This window comes from Mytilus californianus, unplaced genomic scaffold (assembly GCF_021869535.1).
Source record: "Mytilus californianus isolate M0D057914Y unplaced genomic scaffold, xbMytCali1.0.p SCAF_13, whole genome shotgun sequence".
Taxonomy (NCBI): domain Eukaryota; kingdom Metazoa; phylum Mollusca; class Bivalvia; order Mytilida; family Mytilidae; genus Mytilus; species Mytilus californianus.
The window spans coordinates 45,042,150-45,059,256 of record NW_026262615.1 but is presented as its reverse complement, the minus strand read 5'-3'; the positions used below and the strand labels follow the sequence as shown (position 1 = coordinate 45,059,256).

The 17,107-nt window shown below is 31.0% G+C and overlaps 1 protein-coding gene across 2 annotated transcripts; it reads right to left on the bottom strand.

Annotated features, from left to right (window-relative positions):
• Positions 1-6,713: 6,713 nt before the first annotated feature.
• LOC127723745 (fibrinogen-like protein A) lies at positions 6,714-11,930 on the bottom strand. Of its 2 annotated transcripts, none has more exons than XM_052230495.1 (7): positions 11,588-11,930; positions 10,732-10,803; positions 9,186-9,245; positions 8,854-8,993; positions 7,900-7,996; positions 7,356-7,520; positions 6,714-6,955 (listed from the first exon to the last, which is right to left on the bottom strand). In XM_052230495.1, exons 1-7 carry the CDS (start codon positions 11,694-11,696, stop codon positions 6,738-6,740), a joined length of 861 nt encoding a protein of 286 aa, XP_052086455.1. In that variant the 5' UTR covers positions 11,697-11,930; the 3' UTR covers positions 6,714-6,737. The 2 variants fall into 2 exon arrangements, with proteins under 2 accessions (XP_052086455.1, XP_052086456.1); XM_052230496.1 differs by having other exon boundaries at positions 6,714-6,906.
• Between the last annotated feature and the right edge of the window lie 5,177 nt (positions 11,931-17,107).

The following is a 17,107-nucleotide window of genomic DNA, read 5'->3' as shown; positions in this document are numbered from 1 at the left end:
ACAACATTGTTGCTTTTATCAGCTTTCTTAATGCGAATTGATTTGTCTCGCAAAAGTGAAGATATGCTTGACTTCTCACCGGGTTTCAAATTATCTCTAAATTTCCGAGGCTGCATTGACGACAACTCGTAATTTTTAAGTGCATCACAGCTGTAGTGAGGTTCATATTTGCTATTCTCCCTGAATGGGTGTATATTTTCATTCTTTGAATAAAATAGAAATTTACATCTTAATTTCCCAGCAAATTCATTAAAGTCTCTCATTAAATCATTGTTTGCCCCTTTCAATGAGGGAGCAGGTATGAATTTCAACCCTTTTGAAAGCAACAAGTATTCATTGTCAGTGAAAGTTTTCATTGATAGATTAACCACAAGCTGTTTAGCCTGTTTTATTTGGAATTTTACTTTTGATTGTTGTATTGCAAGTTTGTTTCTTTGGCGCTTGGAATACCTTTTCTTTTTCATATGAACATTAAATCATCTAGCCATGACTGCTATCGCGGAAATGCAATTGTCTTGTGTGTCAATGCAGACTGGAAAACTCAATGGGGTGTGGCAGGATAGCATAGCTATTATCTGATTGGTCATTGGTCTAAATTTACTAATTGACAGGTAGTCACGAATACATTGCTAGTTCTACATATCTTTATATTGTTAATCATCCCATATGAAAATTATCAAAACAAAAAAAAAATATTTACTATTTATCATGCGTTATGGCATACAAATTGAGACCAATTAAAGTCTGAGAAAATAAGTTAACATACCATTCAGTTGTAGATAAATCACAATGTGAAAAAAAACATATAGTATGTCAATAATGGTTCAAAATGTTGCGCACTTATACAATTGGTTTGAACAACATGTTCATGTCTACACTGTATATTACACAGTTTATTAGTATGGCCTACTTCTCCTGTTGTTGCTCTTTTTGAAATTGATGTTAGATCTCTTCCATGTTTGTCTGGGTTGTTTTGCACGTATGTCCGTTTTAAACTCAGCTAAGTCCTTCTCTTGGCGTTCCTTCATATCCAAGAATCTTTTGGCAAGATCGGATTTTGCCAGACCGGCACATTTTATTGCAACACCAATGATAGTTTTAGTATTGTCAAGTTTTTTCTTTATTTCGCCATCAATGTCAGAAATGTTGTCATTTTTATTGTCCAGAAATTTAACGGATTCAGTACGGAGAGTCGTTTTTGTGTCCTTCAGCTTAGTGGTCCACATCTCTGCTAGTTCCTTTGAATAATCTCTATTCAGGAGGTCAAGTCTACATTCTAGTAGGATTTTGCAAAAGGGTAGAAAAAATATTCCCGTCTTCTTGCAGGCCTTGGTCCAATCCTTCTCTGGCCTTAGCTATGGCCAGTTTACTGTTCATTATAATCCTCAAATCTCTGACAGCTCCGGATACCACCTCCGATAAGTCACTTTCAGTTTTGTCCTCCTTCTTTTTTGGTGCAGACGAAATATTTGTCAACGGAAGAGACAAGTCGAAATCCGCGGTATCGATTGGGTCTTTAAAGGCATCTTGTGTTGGAGGAATTTCCTCCTTTTTGGATTTGCTTAAAGATAGCTTACTCATCTTTTCAACAAATGGCGTGCGGTACATTAAGGATTTAAAGTATAAATGACCAAAGTCTACTCGTTTAAAAGATCACTAGAATGGCAGGAAATACATTGTATGATAGGATCTCATAAATCTTATGGGGGGCCGGGTGAAAGGGGGACCGTCAAAACAGACAAATTTTGCAACTTGTTGGTAATTATGAATTTGTTGCGGTTGAAATTTTCAAAGGCCACCGAAGCACTATCAGACTGGTTTGAGCAAACAGTTCTCTGTAATAATTTACAGCCATGAAGTCATTGTAAAAACAATAGAACTACTACTGTGGTTTCTATATGTATTGTGTTCTCTTTGTAAATATTACTGTTCAACGACATTAGTTGAGTGAAGTATGGGAATACCGGATAATCAACTAAATGATTATTCTTGGGTAGGTTCCGTAGGGCAGAAACCAAACATAAACAATTAAAATAAAGCGAAACCCAACGTCCACTCAAATAAGCAAAACTCATCACCAAGACAAGATTTACATTTAAGACAATGTGAAGGAAATGTTCCGACGACTCCTTATTGGAGTTATTGCCCTTTAATTACGATTGTTACCATTTGATTTTTTTTGTGTTTTGTGAGGATTTTTTTAGCCTCATTTTTTGTTTTGGGTAAAAACTTAAGAAGATAGAGAAAAACTAAACAGACAAAACAATCAGCAATATACCATCAACAAAAAAGAATTTTTTGTCATGAACTCTATTCTTGTCTACAAGGTTGGAGAGAGTCCATTGTTGATTATGCACATAGACCTATGGTGAGCGACACAGGCTCTTTAGAGCCTCTAGTTTTAAGTACAGTATAGGTAATTTCAATTTTTAAATTACTCAATAGAGTTAATATTTCAAATTTCAATAGATGCATTTATGTTATGAAGTTTATATGAATTTTTACATTATTTCATTATATACAGTTTAGAATAAATCAAATTTGAGAGGGATATACAGATAACAGGTTACCTTAAAAGTAATTTATTTTAGACATCGTTTAAATAATTAGTAGTTAAAATTATTAAGTAAAGTCTGTAATTGTTTTTGGGATACAATTACTGAATAAAATCAAGTCTCAATTAAATCCTAGGTTATCATCTATTACATGTAGTTCCAGTCGACTTTCAAGATTCTCAAGCAAAGTGATATTTTAATAGTTCAAAGAGACCAATTATTGACCAGAAGCGTCGATATGAAATGTAAATTCGCCAGAAAGTCAATTAGTATTTCAGGAGGTTACGTAGGTTTATTTTTCACGGGAAAAGACGTCTGTGAAAATTTGTTCATGCTTTAAAAATCTGTATAAATGGACACCTACACAAATGTATGTAAATAGTAATTTACAAACGTTATTTCTATAAGTAATATTTAAAATTTAAAATAGCCTCGTTTTCAACATAACCTGTACAGGTAATTTTGAAAGTTAAGTAATGCCGCTAGTTGTTTATGCCAAGAATTATTTATGTATAGATTTCCTCGAATTAAGCATCAATTCATATATCATAACCAGTAGATCTAAATCTTTGTGGATACGCACTACTAAATAATTATCACTGCATGGTCGACTATGAAATCGCTTGGAGCAGTTTTGTATTGTCACTTGGGATCAAGCTCAACATTTTCTTTACAGTATACACACATTTAAATAGGATCTATTTTATTGTTTTTAACATTCAATTTCTCCTTTCGAAATTAATCCATGGCCGTGTGTTACCTTTTCTCGTCAGTTTTTAATCTAGCGTCGTAATACAGTACATGATATATAAGGCATGAAAATTGAATTGTTACTGATCAGCTGTAATATCTATTGTAAAGGATCCTACAAATTAATGCAAGATATACAGTCACAGAAATAATTATACTTATAAGTACGTCTGAACCAGTGACAACTCTACAACAGATTTATCCATCGGATCACCAGCAGTGATAGTGCTGCATGGCTTTGTACATTCTGTATATACAACTCGTTTAAACATCAGCCCAACAATGTTAGATCTGTAAATTTGCTTTCGAAATTTTTTTGTTCTTCCCTCGCCGGGATTCAAACTATATATACACTTTTTTATCGATAACTATTCTTTCGTTTAATAATAAAAAATCCTTCAAATCCTAATCGCGACGACCGTATTATTTTTAGCTCACCTGGCCCAAAGGGCCAAATGAGCTTTTCTGATCACTTGGCGTCCGTCGTCCGTAAACTTTTACAAAAATCTTCTCCTCTGAAACTACTGGGCCAAATTTGACCAAACTTGGCCACAGTCATCATTGGGGTATCTAGTTTAAAAAATGTGTCCAGTGACCCATCCAACCAACCAAGATGGCCGCCATGGCTAAAAATAAAACATAGGGGTTTAATGTAGATTTTGGCTCATATCTCTGAAACCAAAGCATTTAGAGCAAATCTGACATGAAATAAAAATTGTTTATCAGGTCAACATCTATCAGCCCTGAAATTTTCAGATGAATCTGACAACCCATTGTTGGGTTGCTGCCCCTGAATTGGTAATTTTAAGGAAATTTTGCCGTTTTTGGTTATTATCTTGAATATTATTATAGATAGAGATAAACTGTAAACAGCAATTATGTTCAAAAAAGTAAAATCTACAAATAATTCAACTTGACCAAAATAGTCAGTTCACCCCTTAAGGAGTTATTGCCCTTTATAGTCAATTTTTAACCATTTTTGGTAAATTTTTGTAATCTTTTACAAAAATCTTCTCCTCTGAAACTACTAAGACAAATTTAACTAAACTTGTCCACAATCATCATTAGGGTATCTAGTTTTAAAAATGTGTCCGATGACCCTGCCCGCGAACCAAGATTGCCGACATGGCTAAAAAATAGTACATAGGGTAAAATGCAGTTTTTGGCTCATATCTCTGAAACCAAAGCATTTAGAGCAAATCTGACAAGGATAACATTGTTCATTAGGTCAAGATCTTTCTGCCCTGAAATTTTCAGACCAATCAGGCAACACGTTGTTGGGTTGCTGCCCCTGAATTGGTAATTTTAAGAAAATTTTTGCAGCTTTTGGTTATTATCTTGAATATTATAATAGATAGAGATAAAATGTAAACAGCAATAATGTACAGCAAAATAAGATCTACAAATAAGTCAACATGACCAAAATTGCCAATTGACCCCTTAAGGAGTTATTGCCCTTTATAGTCAATTTTTTACAATTTTCATAAATTTTGTAAATTTTTGTAAATTTTTACAAACTATTTTCCACTGTAACTACTGGGCCAAGTTCATTATAGATAGAGATAATTGTAAGCAGCAAGAATGTTCAGTAAAGTAAGATCTACAAACACATCACCATCACCAAAACACAATTTTGTCATGAATCCATCTGTGTCCTTTGTTTAATATGCACATAGACCAAGGTGAGCGACACAGGCTCTTTAGAGCCTCTAGTTTATACAAGTGAACACTCGTACATATGAAATATTGACATTGTTACAAACAAAGAAGATTACAAATACTTATACACTCTTAGACTTAGTATGTTATTCAAACTGAAAATGACGTATTCTACTCTTTTGTTGTGCAGTTGCTCGACTTGCTGTAGAATTGTTATTCTTTTGGTAAACGATGAGACAATTAAAAGCATGTACATGTACAAGCACCTATACATTTTGACTTTAACTTAAAATTCAGTAGATACAGAGACTTTTTCCAAATTCATCAATGAATCAGGAAAGAAAAAAGCATGATAGTAAAATACGACAGTTATCTTGAAACTCTTGACAAAATTGCATTTTGTATTTTGTATTGTATTTTCGATCCCAATTTTTCTTGTAATCACCTCCAAGTTTAGCAATTTTCGATATGACTGAGTTATTGGAAAATTCCTCCACCTTTATTATTCACATTTTATATAACAATATGTTTAAACATACATTTAAGAAGGTGTACTATGTTTTTAATGATACAACTATATATCAGAGTCTAATGAGGTCAGCGATGAGCAAATCTCATATCGCATAATAAGCTATAAAAGGCACAAAAAGGGCAAAATGTAAACTTATTCAAATGTGAAAACCAACGGCCTGATTTATTTGCAGATTTGATAGATAGACAGCAACTAACCACAATCCCTGAACTACGGCTACTAATTTGAACAAGCTTTGACACATTCCCCTTTTCAATTCTCAATTTTATTACATACCAAATGTAGCGGGTTAAACATGTTTTCAGGCGCTCTGCCATCTTACTAACCTGGAACATGGGTGTAACAACACAAAACACGAACAACTTAAGAATCAGTAGAAAACAGGTTTGATTGACCATATCAACAAAGGAAAACAAATAAACAAACGGATTTGAGAGATAAAGTACTGATCTTAGAGTACACGCAGTTCCTGAAAACGATCGAAAGACAATAACAACTAATACATATATCATATTTCTCAGATTATAATATTAATCAGTACACACCCAGTGGATTAAGTTTATCATATGTTCATCACTAACTATTTCCCATTGTTTAAGAAACATTTTATGCATCCCGGTCATTGATCATGTTGATGTCATTGATCCATTTCTTTAATCCTAATTTCAAGCCTGTGTGCCTTTGTTGATAATCAAAATAAGTTTGTATAGTAAATTTCATTGTGAAACTAAACAGAAATGTGTTACTTTTTTGCTAATCATTCATCAAATTAGATTGCGTTATAGGCGAATTTTGTATTCGGTCGTAAATAGATTATACATCATTGAGACAGCTACTATTCAACAATAAAAATATCTAAAAACACATCATGATGCAACAAACCGTCTTCAACGATATACCCATATCTGTTTTAGTTACATGATTGTTCCCATGAAAATTACTAATAAAAGCAAAGCTTAGACTACGTGTCAAACTTTTAAAGTTTACCGTTTTTCAGAGTGATCCTGGATAAACTTTCAAAATTGAGGTAATGATTAACTTGTTTGCGTCATGTGCAGGAACATGTTTATTGTTAATATTAAAATACAACAATCATTTAATCAGTTTGTCGAAATTCCCCTCCTTAATAATTTGAATTATTAGATAATTAAAACGCATGCATAGCAAAACATGTATCTTTTTTCAGATCATAATGTGGCATAAAAATTTGTACAATGTATATATAAATGATTTTTATTTATCTAGACCTTCCGTATCATCATCACCGACGTCTTCACGTAATGACCGCTTATTTGATACCAGAACAATTTGTCTTTGGATGGACCGTTCAGAGAACTGTTAGAACAGCTTTGAAACCACCACGGTCCTTGTTTATTGGCACAGTTGATACTGCTTTGTAAATCATTATCCCTGTCAACAGTAGAGAATTTCATTCCGTTGTGGTATTTTAACGCATCTCCTTTAATTGAAATATAACACATAAAACATACATGAACGTTAACAATATTAATTGCAACAAATACGCGCACACATTCGCCGTATGCAATATTTGTTAACCTGACTGTAGTGTAGCTTCAAGTTCATCGGAGTATGTGTAGTTTGTTTACTTCTTTTAGAGACTACGATCATGCCTATGTTAAGATTACAGTCAGATATGACAATTCATTCAGTTTCAACATTGCTTTATAGAATTTCTATGTTAAGGATACAAATTTTATTGCACTATTGTGCATTACCACAATTAATGTCTCTTCAATAATGCACGAGGTCAACATATTTAAAAATCCGATCCCCAATACAAGTGTTGAAGAAATTATAATACAAAAAACTAAAAGTAAAGCGATAAACAATTGTCTTACCTGCATCACCGCTATACCCTCCAATAGTCAGCTTGTACTGTGATGCTGGATCTCCAACAACAAATGTCTTATATTTAGCATACTTCTTGTTGTTGCTTTTACCAGTGAGGTCAATTCTCAGCTCGTATGTACCACTGGACGTCAAACGGTGAATATGTTTGTTGCCTAAATACAGACATATACATGTAGCTAATTAGCAAGGTATTTCCATATAATGATTTTTTTTAGTATATGCCTAGCGTAAACATTTGACGAATTGGTGAAGTTTATAGTTTTTATTTTAATAATTGATAATGACGGGTTTACTTGCAAGAAATCAAACAAAAAATGAACATGTCACGTGTACAAAGTAACAAGATTGCTATGTATAGTTGTGTTCACACCAATGACAATTAAAGAAGATCATTTTCTAATTAAAAATTTCTACCATAAATCTATCCAATTATTGACACCAAATGATAAATGTTAGTCGGTAGAACAAAGTGGCAGACGCTTTAATCATATGTTATAACACTTATTGGTTATATGTTTTATATATACCTACCAAACCAATATTCTCCATTGACGTTACCGAACCCGTTTTCGCATTCTGTCCAAGTTCTCTGGAAGTTAACAGAACCGTCATATCTTTTCTGGATAACCTTCAATGAAATGATGAGATAAGATATTTAAACTAGAATATCCAGCAAAAGCAATACATTCAAATATGTAGTGAAACTCATTCCTATCGACATTTTGCCAACAACCGCAATTTCCATATGTAACAGTATTCAGATAATCAGAAATGTTTACTATTTATTTTTAATTCTAATGCTATTTGAAAGATCTTATTATGTGCTGTCTTTTAGAAGGTTGTAATACTAGTATACAATTCATCGGTAAACTAAGAGCTTATCTTAAAAAGCGACTAATAATAATAAGTGTGTTTCATTAGAATAAACATGATAAATGAATGTCTCATATATCAGTATATAGACGTAACAATAAACATCAAATACGTATGTAGATAACATGGGTAAAGACTATTTCATATTCTTATTGTGATTTGTAATATAATAATATAATTTACAACCCTTTGTGAAAACTTTGCTATATTCAGAGATAATTTCTATCCATTTTTTCTTTGCTTTTTCTGTTATTAATATCATTATCGGACAAACAATTATCATAGTTAAATTATATTTTCTGTCTGTTTTCTGATTTGCTTTTGATAGTTTTATAATTTATCAAACACAGTTGTTTAATGTTCACTAGTATACGTAATCTTCACTGTAAAATCATTTATCTATTACTCTTTATGTAGTCTATTAAAACAGTTGCAATATTGAAAGGCAGGGAAAATTTATTTTCCTTTGCTTTAAGTAGTACGTTTTTATGTTATGTTGCATCCTATTGTATAATCTATACTCATAACATTATACAAAAATCTTAATATAGAAACATACTTCATAGTTAGCCTGATTTGAATAGTTTGATTCCATATTTGAAAACAACTTACTGTCCACCCCCCACTGTCTGTATCCATATCACAATAAGCTTTAACTCCTTTGGTTTTCTTAGGAAATATTTTGTAGACACCAGAGCTAGCTTTAGATTTCTTTAATTCGGTGCAGTCCTTTGCAGTACGTCCACATATTCCTGCAATTCATATTCAATACAGTTGTATATATTTGATAGAAAGAAATATATTTTATTGAACATAAACAATATTTATTTTCATATGAAACGATGTAGATTTTCCTAATTTTTTTTCTCCTGTTTTTTTTAATATTCGCTATAATAATGAAAAGACATATTGACGATTATAAAAAGTCAATGCGTTCTACATACCTTTAACTTCATGTTTCAACAGTCTTATAATCCTTGAAATTTCTTTTTGGCCACGAGACTCTATAAAATGAATATGCAAATCTTTTGATTCATTCTTACTCAATTCAAGTATACATGTGTATGCCTTTCTTTACATTACCATATTTCATTACCTTTTTTTGAACTAATTCCTGGTGTCAAGCCCTCAAATCGACGACTTGATCTATATTTGTAAATCTACCTATTCAAAAAGGCATATTTATATATTGTCAAATATAGGCTATAAAAGTTTATAAATAAATACACCAGTTGAAGTACGAATCCTTGATTGTGTTTTTATAGACAACAGATTGAACTTGTACCATATGCTCCAATCATAGTTATTTAACATGCCCCCTTTCAACAAATTTATTAAATTCGTCGTGCCAATTCCTGTTGATTTAGTCCGTCAGCAATTGTTCATATTTGTGATAATGTCATTTTGTGGATCACTGATGGTAATATCTAGAATATTTGTTTTGCAGATACATGTATGTAAGGATATGTTCCTATTTTTGTAACTATAACCCTGTCCTCTTTTCATCACAACGGATGCCACATTAGGAGCAAGATTTGTTATCCCTTCCGGAGCACCTGAGCTCATCTCCGGTTTTTGGTGGAGTTCGTGTTGCTCAGTGTTTAATTTTCTATGTTGTGTTTTGTATACTGTTGTTAGTCTTATGATAGTTTTTTGTTTTTGTTCTATACCATGGCATTTCCAATTTTTTTCGACTTCTAAACTTAAATGGCCTTTTATGTCTCTTGTGGAGAGTTGTCTAATTGGAAATCATACCACATCTTCTTATTTCTATATTTTGGTTTCTTTCGCCTCTCATTTAAACCGCCCATTTTTGTTTACTCTAACTGACATTCGTAACCAAATGTGTATCTTTTGTTTTCCTTAATGACATAAACGCTACCGATTGTATTACACCTGATGATGGCAAATAGTGTTTCGTTAGTGACGCTGAAGGTCAAAATATTTTGATTTTAAATTATATACACACGTCGAAGAGCTGATAAATCAGAGAGGAAAAAACATAATAAATGGGGGGAAAAACTGAAAGAAATCCGTGCTATAAACATGTATAATTACGAAGGATATAATTCCTTAAGTGTACCAAAATGTTTCATAGAAAAAAAATTAATATAACAATAGCCGTATTTTTTGCAAGTACCGAATGACTTGCTACTGAGCTTGTGATAATGTAAGGGACTAACATTCCACCAAGGTTCCATTCGTGTTATTTTAAAACAACCAATTGTAATGAACCATCTGCAAACTTCAACAATAAATGGCTCGTCAGTGATGTCTGTTATAACAATTGTTTTTGACTATCCACAGCCTAACACTGTTTCAATTTTTTAAGAGACTTCCATTCCTTCGCTCTGAGGTAAAATTTAAATTCGTTGATTTATGTACTGTTTCCTACCAATATACATGATATAATAGTTCTCAAATGTATAAACAATTCCGGGAAAATATATATCTGCATGTATATGTAACGCTTGAATCAATTATACTAACCTTCTAGGATCCATTTTATATCATTCTTCAACTGTTTGTTCATCTTTACTACATCTTTATACACCGGAATATCTGTTAAAAAGACAGGATTCAAATATTTATTATAGACAACACAAAGACAGTTATCCCTTTTAATCCGGTACAAATTGTTTTTTATTAGTGATTTTCAATCAAGTTATTTTCCTTTCTGTTATTATCATCAAGATGGTGAGTAGATATTTCAAGACAATAATAGAATAAAATGTGTTTGTGTTGGTATTGCATATTTTTTGTATGGTTGCATTTCAAAATGAGAGGAGATGCAAACATGACAAAGGAGACAGTTAAAAATCAGGAAGCATCAGACAAACAACTATAACAACACTTTGTATAGAACATTTGTAGATGACACGCGCGTCTGACGTACACAATTTTAACCTTGGTATATATGATGAGTTCGTTATTAAAGACCGATTAACAAGAACCTCACCATAAACCGGGCGGACTATTACGTATCAGGGTGTTATCAGTACCTCATCCACATGATGCACACGTCGTGTTGCTTTGACTTGAATTTTTAAAAGCGATAAACACTAGAAGCCTACGTTTTTGAGTTGACTATCTTCGTCTTTTCGGTTGATAGAAAACACATTTGTTTGTGTAGGTACCAGTCTACTGTGAAAGACTTTATGTTTTCCTCTTAATGCCTTGTGTTATTTTTTGTCGTTTGGTTGCTTACTTTTTGATGTTATACCCAAATTGTATTTCATTCATCTTTTCTCGTTTTCAAAATCTTTTAACTTTGTGCCGTCGACAGGATATTTAAAAAAAATAACAATCAATAAATAATAAACATTTAAAATCGTTAAATACTTACTTTTGAGTATGGATTGCGTATCTTTCTTCAGTTGTGCGACGTCGCTGTATTCATTTTCATGCAAACATATTCGTATACAAAAATTAATTATAATGCTGCAACATGACATCAAACAATGCTAGATCATACAGTCAGGAGTGAAGAAAGAAAAATCTGATAATTTGCTTACTAAGATTAGAAAAATGTTTTAAGATATTTGTTATTTCCATTCATTAAGTCTTATGTTACAGATTTATGTTACTGCTTCTACTTAAGATCTACCATTGCATTACTGTCTGACTAATGAAACCATGAGCTTATATGGATAAAAACTATAGGTAATTTGTAAATGACAAAGATATCAACTACAATTCTCTTCATAAAAAACTAAAAATAGCTTGTAAAATATAATTAAAATTGTTGAAGAATGATATAAAACTACTAGCAAAACAACTATTAGTATTTAAGTTCATATACAAGCCTTTGATATTTTCAAAATATATTGTAGGTTTTGCATTTTCTATTCTCTATACTGGAAATCTACAGAATCTTATCTCTACATAACACACATGTAGTTAAATTGAAAATGGAAACGGGGAATGTGTCAAAGAGACAACAATAGCAGTAGAGAGCCAAAGGCAAGCACTGTTCACAGCATGAACATCCCACACCCGGAGGCAGGCTTCAGCTGGCCCCTAAACACAAATGTAGTCTAGTTCAGAGAAAATGTACGTCACACTAAACTCCGAAACATATAGATGAACAAAAATAAAAAAAAAACATACAAGGCTAACAAATGCCAGAGGCTGTATATTTTAAATTCAATAATGTGTTCATCAACCAAATGTTAGTATTCTAAATTTGATTATTATTCTTACATTCTATTTGGACTTAAATAAACCTGCTAATGTGATGATTTGTGTGACACATTTATTTATTAGTGTTGTTACATATTGTTCTTTTTATGACAAAATACATTCAAACTATTAAAACAATCTCCTTGTTAATTGGTTAAAATAATCGTTTGTACTAACCATAATACCATGGTGTCAATGATATACACCCAATCAGACTAACGCCCTCAGGGTGTCTCTAATACTTACATCTAAACAATACTGAGTGGATCAATTACGGGAAAAGTCATTAGATAAAATAGAAATGTTTTGTTTTCTGCTTTTATGAATTATAAACTTTACTTTTGCTTTACTATTTTAGTAATGCTTAGTCATACAGTTCTCATATGTTTATTTCTTTTTATTGTAATTTGATAATTTTAATAACTAGATTATAATAATATAAATAAAAAAGAAGTATAAATTTAAATGTTCTGGATATCATCTACGTTTCATTTCGTATCAGATTTCTAACATGTATGACGACATATTATCAAGCTTTCAACATGTAAATAGAAATGCATGACCACTCTCGGGTTTTACCTCTGTGGATACGTGTTAATTCATTAGGTAAGCACACTTCAAACTATGCATAAGATTTTTCAAAAGGCTGAATAACGTTTACGTGATAAAGATAAAAGTTTAACATCTCTATACGGTAAAAGAAAGTAATTAAAGATGACTTGTACCACACAGTTTTTTAAATGCTAGATAATAATAAGAAGAAAATTGAACTTCTGCTGCCCTGGTAATTAGAAAAGAAAATTGAAATTGTGAAAAATGAGTGTTGGCTATTGGTGAAGAACGGATCTTTTAAAGTGAAAACGCAGAACCCAAAAAGACTACCATTGTCGCCTATGTAAATAATTACTTCATTTTAACCAACAGATGCGCCAAAAAATAAAATAAGATATTCTGATCTTCGCAGAGCAAAGGAGTTTTTGTATGATGCATTTTTTAATAGTGATTGTTATTATCATCTTTGAATATACCTTTAGTATCTTCCGCGTCTCTGATTAGCGGTGTACTATATAAGGAAAGATGTAGTTTTCTGAACAATACTGTTCGGACTTTAATAAACTCTATGATGCATGAATTGTAGAACATGCATGCTTAACATTTGAACAAGCATTAAACCGTATCTTGAAAAATGTACTACTAGCTTTCAGCAAACACAAGAAAAAAAAAACGGTAATACTACCTTGTAATTCGTGTAAAATGTCATCAAGTCTTCTCCTCTGATTCTCGATATGTTCTCAAATCTGAAATTAAATTTTAGTGTTTCAAAATGTCACAAGTGTTTATTATTTAAGTTTATTTTCGCGTGCCGTCAATAAACCATCGCGGAAACGTATTTAATAATTCCAAATCAGATTTGCTTTATCAATGTGACTGCCCAATTCAAAATGTTATCATTTATTTTTTATATTTTACCAATTATTGAAGTATCGCATTTCATAACATTTTACCCTTTTAAATTATTTTTAATTATTATCTTTAAGCCCTGGCAACACATTATCTTATCGCCTTACGTGTTTCCCTCCACAAGTTCTACATGGGTACATACATTGTGTTCGGCTAACTCTTCCTACAGCTTCAAGCTTGAACTTTGATATTGTGCAGATGTTAGTACATATACAAAAGGTGTGTACATCATAAGTATTATGATTTTTCTTATTCATTAAAACAAATGACAGGTGCTTGTCATTGTTTAATAAAATTATTCATATTGTATGGGTACACATAAACGATTAGCATATGTTATTTTAAGAAATATATTGGTGCAAAATGAAGATGTTCAATATGTACAAGATTTAAAAGTAAGTGATATATTTTAATATGTATTGGAAATATCAGCTGCAAAAAAAAAAAAAAAAAACTGAAGCTTTTTGTGGTGATAATTGAATGAGTATATGTAAAGAAATGTATGATACCCAAATTATAAAAATTCCCTTAGTACATACACATTTGTTATATACCTCAAACAAATTATCGCATCACCCTGATTTTTCTCACAAATGAATAGCCTAGCATATAATTTCATTTATGTCTCCAAAAGTATATAAGTTTTACACTTCCGTTAATTGCCTAAATAAAATAAAAACGTTTAAAAAAACACACAAAATTGAGCTAACTAAAAAACAAGATTGTAAATAATTTAGAAAAAAAATCGGATTTATATATATTTGAGAGATTCAAAATAATAAATTTTGTTATATATTGCATTTAACAATTCCTGTGTTTATATTTTGACCGTTGATCAGGGAAATCATTCAGTGTTTGTTTATTCTTAACAGATAATATCAGGCATCCATGGCTTCAAAATGGTTATCCAAAGAGTTATCAAATATATCTTAAAAAGGACTCATTTTCGACTAAATGAAAATACCCATTTGCATTAAAATAATCATTTCAAATTACATACAAGATGTTTATATTCTTAATGAAACAAATGTACCTTTCATCAAATTATAAATGCCTAAAAAAATGCTCAAAACTTGCATCTCATATTGGCAATGGCAAATTTTGAGTAATTTAGTTTTCAACATATTTATAAAAATTCAAACATGTATGAACATTCACTTTTAAGTCAGTACGTATATTGTCTTACAAATACAAATTAATTCAAATTTCTTTAATTCTTTATCAAAATATCTAGATTATGCTATGTGAAACAAAACTTTCTCCAACAGCAGTGTATATTGATTATGTTGAAAGAATTAAAAAAACAAATCGTATTCCAGTCAGTTTTTACAATTTTCTGTTTTTAACAGTGTTAGTGGAACAGAAATTTGTACCTTTCTTTAAAAGGAGTGTTAAATTGTACACTGGGCGTTTTTCTGGCTATTTAAAAACGGCAAGAACGAAAGGCAGTGTTAACAGAAAATGAAAATCGTATGTATAATTTTAGGCAAGTCAAAATTACTTTACTTGTGTTTAAAATAATGTGGGTGTTTATGAAAAAGTGCTGTCAGACTGACATGCCAAGGTCATATTATTATGTAGGAAAACACTTCAGTATATTTTGAGCATAAATCTTCAAATTACTCTTATTGCGCATGATTATGTCCCGTTTTCTCTTAGGTATTTGATGTGTATAATCATATACATATTACAAACACAATGAAAGGGGTCAAAGAAAGAAAAAGAGAAATTTGTAAAAAAAATATGCATTTGTACATTTGACAAAATTTTAACTGCATCATGTAAGTAGGAATTATATCTATAAAAATAACAAGCTTTTATAATTATCTAGTATGATGTGACCATTTTTCAAACACAAAATTGATTTCATTCATGTATTAAAATCTCATATTAACATTTTATTCATCACTTTTTGTGTTCATACATAGAACAAATTTGATTTAATGATGTATTATACTTTAAAAAGTGATTTAAACACATTAGTGTATAGGAGGACACTTTTGTTTATCAAAAGACACTTTTCAACTATTTTGAAGTGTAATTAGCTTGAAATATGCCAGTTATGATTGTATAGTTATCTTCTTCTTTTGTAGAAAGAAAATCACTACACATTAGAATGAAATTTATAGTACCCAGAGACACATAGTTTCAACAACGCCAAGTAAGAAGTCTACATAATGTAAGCATTGAAATCATTATATTGTTTTGTACATGTTGTATGTACATAACTTTAACGCTTCATTCAGTCAGTGCAGATAAAGTAATAAATAAAAGAATTTTGGTTAAGCAGTGATTATGTCTCAGAAAGTATCATTTTTAGTATCGTGTAGTTTAAACTAATATAATATAATTAATATTGTTATTTTAAAGAAACTTTTTAATTTGGAGATGTATTTTTAACTAAAAGGTTACATCCAAAATAATTTTATACTATTTATTAAGATATAATTTAAAGTGAAACTTACTATTTTGTATCAGATCATATATGATGGTCTGGATAGGGTCCTTCATTTATTCCTTTCAATTTGTTGGTCCACTATTCCCTATTCTGTAAACTAAACACTCTCAATAAATTTGAAAATTGCAAATACAATATTGTTTACAATTCTATTTTCAGCACACTTTGGTGACTTGTAAGCAATGGCATTATACCACCCAAGGAAACTGAAAGAGAAAAAGAGGGAAAAAGACTGTGCACGTCCTTTATTTTGAAAATGCAAAACAAAGAAATTGTGGATCATATAAAACTATGATTTTGGATCTATGCATGAACAGAGAAATGATAGAAAATATGTATGTGAGAATTAGTTCTTGACATATTGCAGAAGACTGATTACTGAGCTGTGTATAAGATGTGTATTACAATATTGTTTCTGGAACATAGAAGACAGAGAAATAAAAATATCAAATCAGAGAAAAATACTGTGTACCTGTTTCTTGTGGGGATTTACATACAAAAGGAAATTGTCAAATAAAAAATGTCATAATATTGTGATGATTTAAAATCTGTGAGAAATGAAATGTTTATGACTATTTGTGACAATTATTACTAAGATGTCAAAACAGACTGATAGCTTTAAATAAAAATGTGTAAAGCTGATTTGAGACATACTAAAAAGTGAATTTGAAAGAAACCAGTTGAAAAACATTGAAATCAAACAATGTTTAGTATTACAACAAATGGATATCAAACAAGGACCCAACAACTAATTTGATTCTAGAA

Bases quoted from the DNA above. Each gene is read 5' to 3' on its own strand.
- LOC127723745 (XM_052230495.1), bottom strand. From the start codon at position 11,696: ATGTCATGTTGCAGCATTATAATTAATTTTTGTATACGAATATGTTTG. The intron at 10,804-11,587 runs GTAAGTATTTAA...TCTTTTTAACAG, and splicing joins TACGCAATCCATACTCAAAA to ATATTCCGGTGTATAAAGAT. The intron at 9,246-10,731 runs GTTAGTATAATT...TTCATTTTATAG, and splicing joins TATAAAATGGATCCTAGAAG to AGTCTCGTGGCCAAAAAGAA.